The 12,700-nt window shown below is 37.5% G+C and overlaps 1 protein-coding gene across 1 annotated transcript; it reads left to right on the top strand.

Annotated features, from left to right (window-relative positions):
• Nucleotides 1-10,647: 10,647 nt before the first annotated feature.
• Nucleotides 10,648-11,028, top strand: LOC139198113 (secreted RxLR effector protein 161-like). The gene has a single exon (XM_070826377.1). It carries the CDS (start codon nt 10,648-10,650, stop codon nt 11,026-11,028), a length of 381 nt encoding a protein of 126 aa, XP_070682478.1.
• The last annotated feature ends 1,672 nt before the right edge of the window (nt 11,029-12,700 follow it).

Below are 12,700 nucleotides of genomic sequence, written 5' to 3'. Positions count from 1 at the left end.
TTCTGTAATTGTTTCCACCTCTATAGTTATTGTTACCTCTATAGTTATTCCCAAAAGATTCAGACTGTGCATTCAAAGACTGTGGTCTAGGTGCATTTTGACCACTATAATTTGCAGAGAAACCGTAACCAACTGAGTCATTTGGAAACTGAGGTGGGGGTTGAGAATAATATGACTGTTGAACTGGAGGTGGTGGTAGGGACGATTGTGAAACATAAGGTACAGCAGTGACAGTACCAGTACCAGCAGTGATAGCTGGAATATGTGCATGACTGTGAAAATTGGAAGATGAAGCAGAAGAACCAGAACCAGTGTTGGAACCAGAACTTGACCCTTGAACATAGAGTGCTGACAGATTCTGAGTAAGTGTATTCATTTCACCTTCAATTTCCCTTTCAGTACCAAGTAACAGTGCTCTGAACTCCTTCAAAGTGAGTGTAGATTCCCTGGCCAATATAACAGTACGAATAACACCATACTCCTTAGGTAATCCAGCAAGACCAGCAATCATAACATCATTATCTGAGATGGATTCACCTGCAGCACTAAGTTGTTCTCTAATATGTTTAAGCCTCAACAGATATTTATCAACCGTATCTGACCCTTTTTGAATTGTGTGTAATTCAGTTTTCAAATGATTGATTCTGGATTTAGACACAGTGGCATATCGATCAACCAGATTATTCCAAGCTTCATATGCCGTTCGACACCCAATCACATACTCCATAGCCTCATCAGTAAGAGTAGCAAGCAAGAGGCTCAACAAAGCCATATCAGTTGTTTCCCATTCAGTATACGCCCCTGTGATCTCCCTTGTGACCCCGGTATTTGAATCAACAACAAACTTTGATGGACAAGGAGTTGTACCATCAAAATGACCAAACAACTTATATCCTCTTAACACCGACTGAAACTGAAAAGCCCACTTGGCAAAATTATCATCCCTAAGCTTGATAGTAAGCATTCCTAAAACACCTTCAACTTTAAACGAAGACGCAGCCATGAGAGAAAAATGAACACTTCCACAGATCAAAACAACTAACCATAGAGAATAACACCTTGGACAACACAAGAAAGATTGACACTTTCTTGCAATCAGATCTTGAAACAAAGAAATACGAACAACTTTCTTGAAACTGATATACCAGAATAGCACTAGCAACCCTTCAATTACCTATCTCACAAACACTATATCAGAATTTATTCATCAATGCAGGAGAAATCATAACAGAACCCCCAATTTATGAGAATCATGACAGAATCTCAAACTCCATTAAAAAGCACAACTACTATATCAGAATTCATTCATCAACTCAGGAGAAAACATAACAGAATCCCCAATTCACAAGAATCATAACAGACTCTCAAACTCCATTATTATCCAGAAACAAAATCAACATTCAAGAGAAAAACCCAGACGAAGAAACATGAACAATATCACCTGAAAGGAATCAATTCTTCAAACACGACGCACGACCAATCCTTCGAACACCAGTGTAAACTTCAGTAGCCCAAACAACCAAAGAACCCAGCGAAAGAAACCCTTGGATGAACCACCAAGAAACTGAACCAGAGTAGCGGAAGAAACCCTAGGATCGGAAACGGCAGCGAGCCTTCTCCGGCGATGATACCATATTAACCTAGAATATTATGATATACTAATATTATAGAACAATAGCAGAAAGAATGATGAAAAGAAGAAGAAGAAAGCTCTGTATATTCTGAAGAACATATGAAATGCAATATATCCCAAATGTCAGTTACAACAACCATTTATAATAGCTAACGTTTCAATACAGAATGACTCAATTACCCTTTCTAACAACTTTCTTCTAACTAACTCAAACCAATTGATTAACCAATATAGTTACATGAATCAGTATGACTATATGGTTATTACACATTCCAGCCCAGAATCGCCCCTTTAATTCTCATATGAAAGGAACAAAAAGTTGAGCTACGGCTTAAACTGATCCAGAGTTTAAAAATAGTGCTTTGAGTAAGGCGCGACGAAAGACTATCAGGAGAAGAAACATGAACTTGAGCTATGGCTGGGAGATTTAGGATATATCTGAAGAACATAAACTGAGCTGTGCCTTCCAATTGTTCGGGTGGCAGTTTTGACACCAACTGCGTGCCAAAACAATGGCATTATATCAAAGACCCGTAACAAATGTATTTCACTATCAATGGAAGCGGTATACTAGAGGCTAGAGCACAGAATTACAATGCAAAAAGATTCAATTGCACATGCATTTTGAATTGTACGTGGCAACTGACATGCTATATTCCACCCACGTGAGGATATTAACCTCCTAATTATCTATGTGATAATTATATGAAAGTCAAGAGATATTCATATTAGAATATAATTGGGATTTTCATGGGCATTTCAGTATTTGTATGCTCTTCCCAGCCACTATGTAAGGAGGCTTTGGGGAAGAGAGAAAACACAAGAAACACAAGCTTTTCCATAGTTCAAATATTCTAGTTAGGTCTTTAGGGCTATCACTTTGGGCCCTAGGTCTTGGGAGGCAAAGACTAAGGAGCAACTTGACATACCGTAGCCAACCCGACGACCTGCGAGGTTCTAGAGGTGCACGGAGGGTCAGAGCAGTTGTTCGTGTTGTAGGAGTGTGTCGATATTCAAGCTTCCGCATAAAAGGTACACACGTCCTTCCAAATTTATTAATAGTCTTCCAATAGTGGTATCAGAGCCACTCACACACTCCTCGCACGAAAACATGAGATATATATATATATATATATATATATATATATATATATATATATACAGGGAGCTTAAGGGGAGGGATCCCCATTTTTAAAAAAAAAATGGGGACACGCTCCCCACCGTTAGATTGACTTTAATGAAATTGTGTGGTTGAGATTAAAACACAGGCCATAGAATCTCAACCACAGGATTTCATTTAATTCAAATCCAACGGTGGGGAGCGTGTCCCCATTTTTTTGAAAAAATGGGGATCCCTCCCCTTAAGCAATTCCTATATATATATATATATATATATATATGAATATGCCATGAATGCTTGTCTTTAAAATTTTCGTTTTTGCCGTGCTTATTTTTTTTTGGGTTTAATACTTGGGTTATGTTCTTTACATTCATATGAGACTATGTTTAAAATTTGGTAAAGAAAAACCAAGTGGTTGGAGAGATAATTGAAACCCTAGTTTCGTAATAGCATGAAAAAATATTTTTTTCAAGGTTTTTGCGACCTTTTTTTCGTGCATTTAGAGTTGTTTTTGGAATTCAACAAAGAAAACTTAATTGTAGATGGTAATCTGATCCTTGTAACGACATAAAATACACATAAAACGGATGAATATTGGCTAAGTTATGGCCTTTGTAAACAGACATCGCGAGAGTGAAAAATCTGGAAATTCCATATTTCTTGGGGGAGGAAGATGAATAGTGGTTCATCTCTTCCCCTCTTGGCATGAGCGAGAATGAGTACAACGCTAGGCTTTCAGGGATGTTAGCATCGTTGGATTAATCTCAGGGAGCTCAATCAAATGGAGGTCAAAATAAGGGCATCAGACCGCCGCAAGGCTGCGCATGTGTATCATGCGCCACCTACGACTACGCGAGTGGGTTCGTGTAATATTAAATTAATTAAAATTTAATTTAAAAAAAGTTTTAATTTTGCACCGCCGCCTTGGGTGGTGCATGGGCCGTGTTTTTGGGACACCACTGGCGAGTGAATCATCGTGGTTCATTGACCTACGTAGGTGTATATTTAGTTTTGGTATTAGAGAAGTTTTTAATTTGCTAAAATTAAGGAAATGTTCTTAATTAACCTTTAAGAATATCCAACACATGCCAAGATTAAACAAGATAATGTCGATCAAATTTGCTCATGTTGATTGAGCATTTTAAATTAGAAAAGAATATTCTTTAGGAGAGTGTTTAAAAATGTTTACCTAATTAATAAAAAAAAATTGGACTAGGGTTGGTCACCTTTTATTTGATGTGGTTTCTAGGAAAAATCTTTAAGGAGACACTTTGGGTGTCAAAGAGGTTTGGTTTTTAAAAGCTTAGTGTTGCCACCCCTCCTGTCGAGCCCATTGTATAAAAACCCTAATTATTTTGCACTCAATTGAATGTTGCATGAAAAATGGATAAGCTTAAAACATAATCATGTTTAAATAAGATTTATTTCAAATAAAATTGAAAAATATGATCTTGACTCTTAGAATTAAATGGTAATTACGAGCGAGTTAGTGAATTTTTCAATTTCCACCTAGTAGAAAAAGTGAAATATTTTCTAATGAGTTTTTGAAATAAATAAATGTAAGATGTGTAATTAATAATGTCAAAATTATTTCACCCTTGTAGAAAGAAATGGCTGCAAAAAATGTTGTTACTGATTTGACCAAAGGAGAAAAACTGGTTGGAACCAACTATGGCATTTGGCATAGGAAGATCCAATATCTTCTCAATGAACAAGAGCTCTTGGAGCCTTTGGAGGCTTATATGGATGAGCCTGATCTTGAGAGAGAAGGAACCACTACGGCTCAACATACGGCTAGAGTAACGTCTTATGAATCTTGGTTCAAGAAAGATCGAAATGCACGCTTTACTATGTTAAGCAGTATGCATGATGATCTTAATTGGTGAGTATGAAGGGTACTCGACCGCCAAGAAGATGCAGGACCAATTGAAATTTGCTTTCGATGGAACCTCAACTACTAGGCTGAAAAGTCTAGTGTTGAAGTTTGAGGTTTACAGGATGGATCCCAAGCACTCTGTATCTGAACATCTTAGGAAGATGTCCACCATGATACGAGATTTGAAAGTTGTTGGGAGTATCATCACCGATGAACAACAAGTCTAAGATGTGATTAGGTCCTTTTCGGAAGGATGCCCTTAAACAGATCATGACGCACAATGACCAGATTAAGAACTTTCATGACATCCTGCGTCATGTTGAACTGGAAGGCGAGCACCAAGTGGTGATCCAAATTACTGCCCTTTTGACTCAAGGTGGGTCTAAAAAGGGTAACCAGTTTACAGGAAAAGGCAAGACCAAGTATGATAAAAAAGATGTAAAGCTTGCTCCTAATTCTAATAAGATCAAGGCCTGCAGAAGTAAACGTGGCAAGAAAGACGAATCCACACTACTACGAAACTATTTATTAGTGTCGTTATGAAAACAGCTAAGAAATGTATATTACTGTCGAATATTAAGTAAAATACGACAGAAAATGGATGCAGTGGCGGATATAATAAGCGACAGATTTGCTAGCGTCAAGAAATGAATTTTCTGTCGGTTAAGACTCTAAAACCGATAGAACTTGTGTCGGATATATGCGACACTAAATACTAAATTACTGTCGGATAATATATATTAATGTCGTTCATGACCGCCAAGAAATTAAAAATACCGTCGGATTCACATCATGTTCCTGTCGGTTCTAACTAACAGAAACATAAAAAAAAAATTTATTTATTTTCCGCCGGTCACAACTGACAGAAAAATATTAATAATAAAAAAAAAATATGAAACCTTCTTTTTTTTTTTTAATTTTAATTTTACTGAATGAATAAAAATAAAAATAAAAATTTAATGAGTGAATAAAATAAACAAAGCTCATAACAAACATAATATGCATTCAAATATAAATTAACCTACAATAATGTCTTTTGAATCCGCCATAACACATTAAATATAAATTAACCTACAATACTGTGCTCCAAAGCCTTCTGCCAATCCTCCTGTGCTCCCAAATACCTCATCACATCCCCATCAAAACTACTCGATAGCAATCCGGAAAACAAACCCGAGGATAATCCACCATTGAAAACACCTGGAGAAATACGTGAGTCACTAGGAGAAGCCATCTGAGGTCGATATACTGGCATTGGAAACTACGGCTAAAAAGGCATCTGATGCATGGGATATGAAGGCGCAGGTGGCTGACTGAGGGTCGAATGTTGTGATGCCTGAGGGCTGAGTGGTGGCTGATGCATTTGTGGAATAAGCAACATCAATATTTGTTGTTGCTGCATCATGATCTGCTGGTTCATCGCCTGCACAGAGTTACAGCTAGCTAATATCCGAACTATTCCAACAAATGCATAGGTGTTCACCTACACAAAGCGAACTTCAGAGGCAGGTTAATTAGTAGGGTCTTCTGCAAATTGCAGCAATCTCTTATGTGTTAGGACATCTTCTGCCCTCTCCACATTCACATCCAACGCGTAACTACATAGCAGCAACAACAACAATGATACAATTATACAAACATTAATAAATTGTGCCAATTTGGTATCTTTTTCTCCTACTATCACTATTTCCAACAATACGAATTCAAAAACTCAAAAATTTATAAATATGAAACAAGTAATCATTTGAATTGCGATAAAAGTTATCAAACATACAAATCGACTAGAAATGGAAAATGCAGGATAAGTGCTCTATGTACGGAGTCTACATACACCAAATATAAACCCACATTGTTGTCTTCAGGACTTTCATTGTTAAATGAGCTAATTTCAGGGAGCTAAACACTTCTTCGCTTACCAATTTAAACCTTCATGTAATCATACATGCTGATATAAACACAAAGCATCAAATACAATGACTAGTGGTAACATTTTCAAGAGGATGAAATAGTAACCACTAACCTGATGGTCTCAAGAAGAGCAAGAACAACTTTGGTCATTGCCCTTGCTAAAGCCTCGCTTAGGAACTCTCTAACTTCCCTTGTCCTCGAGAAATCTTGAAGCACATTAAGGCACACTTTTTGTGATACCAATGGCAAAATAGTATGTTATTTTTCTTTAGGCCCCTAAAATAAAAATACCCACAGAAAATAACCCAAATAAAACAATACAAATTCTATTTAACAGCCAATCCCAAAAGTTAATTTTTTTTTTCCAATATTCGAGCTTTTCAGAAATAGGTGTTTCTCATCTCGGAGACACAACAATTAAACATCCAAAAAGGTAAATGGGCTAAATTCCTTAAAAGGGTTCTGGTTTCTGAACAAAAATTATCCATATAGCTCCATTTCCCTTGCTTTTATGCCATTTTCTTAGCAACCAAACAAACAAATAAGAATGAAAACAAATCAATTTCCCCTTAAAGTTATAATTAAGAACAGTTAAAAAAAAAAGTTGGGGGCTTATAGTGAGGGGTTGGGAGAGGTCATGGAGCTGAAATTGGAGCTCGAATTTCGGGTGGGTATCCTCATCCTCGAGCTCAAGCTCATTAGGAAGTATGTCCATACTGTACACATCCCCAAAAAACCCACCACCACTGTACTTCTTTTCCTTCTTCTCCTTTTCTGAGATGCTCAGTTCATCATTTTTCTGGCTCCTCATCTCTGATCGAAGTCCCTTGTGGGTATCGCAGAACCGAGGATTTATGAACTGAGAGTTGAAAAGGTGGAACTGGGCTTGGGTTTGCAGAAGTGGAGGCGTGTGAATTTTTTGGATGAAGGCAGAAATAGAGAGAAATGGGAGATGGTGTTGGTTGTGATGAATGTGGCTCTGAGATTTTGAGAACGAAATGAGGGATGGAGGCTAGGGTTTTGTTTCTAAATAGGAGAGGCAGAGAAGATGCGAAAGAGAAATGAGGAGGAGGAGAGAAAGCTAAACGGCACTGAGCGTTGTCTTTGAAAATAGAGAGTTGAGTTTTTGGGTGCCATGTCAAAATTTTGGCAGCCTTCCACAATTTGAAAAACTTTTGGCGTAAAAATAATAAAATAGTCAATTTCTGTCGGTTATAACCTCCAGAATACTAAAATAATAACCGCTAGAAACTAAAATAATAAAATAGTCAATTTCTGTCAGTTATAACCGACACCATTAACTTCAAAAAGGCCAGAATCTGTTAAAAATGTTAAAAAAAAAAGAATTAAAAAATATTGGCGGTTATAATACTTTTATGGCAGTTGCATCTGACACTAAATATCCGCCAAGAATTTATGTCGGGTATAACCGACAGGACTTCATTGTTATCCGACACTAACTGAATGATGTGTCGGATATCTTTTATCCAACATAATGTCTTATTAAACCGCCACCATCATTCAACACTTAAAGCTAATATTGTAATAGTGTCCAAGTCAATGTGCTTTAACTGTAAAAAAAGGGACTCTTCGCTCGTAATTGCACTATACCGAATAGAAAGATAATCCCTCACTCCTAATATGTCATTATTTATGTATGTTCACATATACATGTTGCTCACACATCCGATAATTGGATTGTAGACACCGGAGCAACCAAACATGTGATGCGAGATAAAAAGGGGTTAAAAAATTATCAACGTTTTCCAGCAAAGTCACACTATGTGTACGTGGGTGAAGGAAGTCGTATAGAAGCTTTGGGAGTTGGTTCTTATCAACTTCAACTAAGCACTGGGTGCCAACTACTTTTGCACGATGTCATCTATGCCCCTGGAATGCAATTTAATTTACTTTTAGTTACTGCACTTTTATATGAAGGATATTGTTTTTACTTAAGCCCGTCTAGACATTGATCTATTTGGATAAAGTTGAAATTGGATATGGTTCAATAAAGAACGATTTTGTTTGCTTGGATTTAATTGATTCTTGTTCTTCTACTTCTTTAGTAACTGTTATTAAACATGTTAATTCTGAAACATGACATGCTAGGCTAGGTCATATAGGGCAAGATAATATGACAAGTTTAGTTAGAGAATGCCTGTTGGGGTCACTCACTAATGTTAATTTGCCTGTATGTGAGCCTTGTTTAGCTAGCAAAGCAGTTAAAAAGCCTTTTGGAAATGTCGTTCGAGCTAATCAACCATTAGTGTTGATCCACTCTGACATCTGTGGACCGATGACTGTGAAGGCCCATCATGGTGCCTCTTATTTTCTGACTTTGATTGACGATTACATGCGATATGGTTATGTGTACTTGATCGCTCATCATTATGAAGCTTTGGATTGTTTCAAACGCTTCGCAGCTAAGGTTAAGAATAAAAAAGGGAAGACTGTAAAAACTCTTTACACTGATTGTGGACGCGAGTATTTGTCTGACCAATTCAAGGTCTTTTTTGAAAGTAAGGGGATACGCATACAACTTTTTGTTCCTTACATGCCACAACAAAATGATGTGGTTGAAAGAAGAAACAAAACTTTATTAGACATGGTCAAGTCTATGATGGTGTAGGCAAATCTCCCCATATCTTTCTAGGGTGATGCATTGTTGAGAACGACGTATATACTTAACTGTGTGTCTTAAAAAATGGTTCCCTCAACCCCATACGAACTTTGGAATGATGTAAAACCCAATATGGGTAATTTGTGTCCATAGGGTTGTGCTGGATTTGTTCATAATCAATCATATAAGTTTGGAAAGTTGGGTCCTAGAGCGAATAAACATATCTTTATAAGATCTTGTGAAAATTTGAAAGGTTATTTGATGTATGGTGAGCATCCAGATGGAGGGAGAACCAAGATCGAGTCACGTGATGTGGAATTCATAGAGAATGACTTCCTAAAACTTGGCGATACTATCAAAAACCTTGATTTCCATGAGTTGGAGAAAGATAAAGAACTCGCAACATCTTTAAGCGATGAAGGGGAATTAATTTTCAATCCGATGGTCACTGAAAATGATGTAGGAGGACTTGATCCGAGTGGGAGTACACAACCCAGTGAGAGTAATGTACCCATGGACACTCAAGAGAATACGCACAACCCAGTGGAACTCAAGGTCACATAGTTCGAATGAGCAATAGAGGCCACATTCCTAAATGTCATTTTGAGGTTGAAGGGGAGGCCTACATTTACAAAGAAGCGTCGTCTTCAACGGCCAAAGAAAAATGGATAACTACAATAGAGGAAGAGATGAGCTTCATGGACAAAAATACTATTTAAGAGTTAGTTGACATTCCGCCTAGGTGTAAACCATTGGAAACAAGTGGGTTTTAAAAATCAAACGCAAAACGGATGGTTCAATTGAAAAATATAAGGCACGCCTTGTGGCGAAAGGATACATTCAGCAATTGGGTATAGATTATGAATAGACATTATTCCCTGTGGTGAGGTTTGCCTCTATTCACCTCGTTTTAGCTATTGTTGCTCAACTAGATTTGGAACTTTACCAAATGGATGTTAAGACAACATTTCTCAATGGAGAACTAGAAGGTGAGATATACATGGATCAACCTATAGGCTTCGAGGCCAAGAGACAAGAGTGCAAAGTTAGCAGCCTAAAACATTCCATATATGGCCTCAAGCAAAAGTCTAGACAGTGGAACATTAGATTCCATAATTCAATCACTTCATTTGGTTTTGAGATGATTGAGGAAAACCACTGTGTGTCTCTTAAGAAATATGGGAAAAGTATTCTCATACTTTCTCTGTATTTTGACAACATCATAATAGTGGGAAATGACAAAACCTCCATAGAAACCACGATAGCATGGTTGTCATCCCATTTTGAGATGAAAGATGTGGGTGAAGCACATTAGTGCTTGGAGTTAAGATCACATGACATCACTCAAGGAAACTTCTAAGTTTGTCTCAAGAGACTTACATTAAGAAGGTACTTGAGCGATTTAAGATGAAGAACTCCAAACCCATAGACACTCATATGGAAAGAGGCATGATATTGTCCTTAGAACAGTGTTCAAAGACTAAGAAGACATGGCAATCGTTCCTTATGCCTCTGCAGTAAGAAGTTTGATGTACGCGATGTTTTGCAAGCGTCAGGACATTTGCCATGTCGTGGGTATGGTAAGCCATTATCAAAGTAATCCTGGACAAGCTCACTGGCAAGTTGTCAAGAGGATTATGAGATACCTGCAAGGAATAAAAAACTTGGCCCTACGTTACCAAGGAGAGGATTTGAAGTTGAAAGGATATAGTGATGCAGACTGGGCAAGCGATATAGATGAATGCAAGTCCACCTCAGGTTATGCTTTTGTCCTTCGAGGTGGAATTGTTTCTTGGTGTAGCAAGAAACAAACTTTTATTGCTCTGTCCACAATGAAGTCAGAATATGCTGCCATTGGATCAGCTGTTTAAGAAGTTATTTGGCTTAGGAGGTTTCTACAACAGATGGGCATTATTGCTTATACTCAAGAAGTTGTACTTGTCTACTGTGATAGTACTTCAACCTTAACATACACTAAAGATCCTAAATATCATGGAAAATCTGAGCATATAGATACGCGATATCATTTCTTTAGGAACAAGGTTACCAAGGGTGTAGTGTTAAACATATCTCGACTACCAATATGCTTGCTGATCCCATGACTATGCTCATAATTAGAAACTCGTTTCTGACTCATGTAAAGAATATAGGTTTATGTAGGGTTTGATGTCACATCCTAGTCCGCATAGCAAGATATTGTCTGCTTTGGACCATGCCCACCATCACCTGTCGGGGTGTGTCATTTGATGTGTTTTTCTTTGTATTTGACATTATTATTGAATAGAAAGGCATTGAAGTTTTTCATTTCATATTTATTTATTTTTGAAATGATTGTTTACACATCTTTACGAGAGTCACCAAACTAGAATCTATTTTTCACATGAATGATTCGCCATGACGCTGAGATAGCGAGCGGGATGAGACATTTGTGTCCTCAACGTATTGGATTGCGAGATCGGAAATGTGTAAGTTGAACGTACTAATATGCACAAGATAAACGTTAGCTTAGAAATGTCTAAGATGAGACTTAACATAAGTCGAACATGAAATTTGTTTCATGTTTAAGCTTGTAAAGCCGAATGTGAGTATCTAAGTGGGCGCTGAGAAGTCGACTAGGCTAGAAGACTCAGGTTAGGTGCTTGTGTAGTGACTAGACTAAGACCCATGTGGTGTATGTCCAATGGACATGTGGCACACTTATTGGAATAAGGATACACCATAAGATACAAATCATATATATATATATATATGTGCTATAACCAACTGATAGTGGGAGTGATGAATTAATCCCTACTTCAATCATTGTGTCAACCACAAAGACTCTATACGATTCCACCCTTATGCCTTTTAAACCAAAGCCTATGTCAGAACGAGGAGGTTTGATGATCGCTACTTTAGCATGTTTATCTAAGACGGACATGTTAGCTACTGTCCTAAGAGGCGTGTATAGGCAAGCAGTTAAACCAAATTAGACTGACATGAGAAATTAAGGAAGACAGTTCGAAGATAACACCATGTCATGTGATTCATTAGCCACGCGACATCTTTTGATATTTGTTATCAAACATAAGACATGGATACACGATACTTGTGAGACATGTCATTGTTCATTATTTCATAACGAGGGATAAAGAATGTCAAGTCTGTTGTGTGACGAATGTTCTGGGGTATAAAACGATGAACTTCTGAGTGATGCACTGTTGTTAGTTTAGTGATAGCTTAATGGCAGTGCTCCTGGTTATGTACGTTCTTTCTCGCGAGCACTACTACAAAATGGTCTTATAGTGTCAGTGGGTGGTGTCAGTTTAATCTAATATAGTGGTGGACAAGACAGTTGCGACACTAACTGAACATGACGTCATATTTACTGTCGCTTATAAGCGTCATAAAATACTGGTGTGGCTTTTAAACCGACGTAAACATACATTTTAATATTTTAAATACTGGTGTCGCTTTTAAGCGACATAAAGTATGAGTGTAGGGGCAAATGACTGGAAGAGCTTTTTCAGTCAGTGTTGCAAAAGTTTCCTTATTTTGATGCCA

Source organism: Malus domestica, chromosome 08, assembly GCF_042453785.1.
Source record: "Malus domestica chromosome 08, GDT2T_hap1".
Taxonomy (NCBI): Eukaryota; Viridiplantae; Streptophyta; class Magnoliopsida; order Rosales; family Rosaceae; genus Malus; species Malus domestica.
The sequence above is the reverse complement of the archived record's forward strand: the minus strand, read 5'-3'. Positions and strand labels throughout refer to the sequence as shown.

What these genes read in the sequence shown, in the direction of transcription:
- LOC139198113 (XM_070826377.1), top strand. Translation starts at nt 10,648, where the DNA reads ATGGCAATCGTTCCTTATGCCTCTGCAGTAAGAAGTTTGATGTACGCG.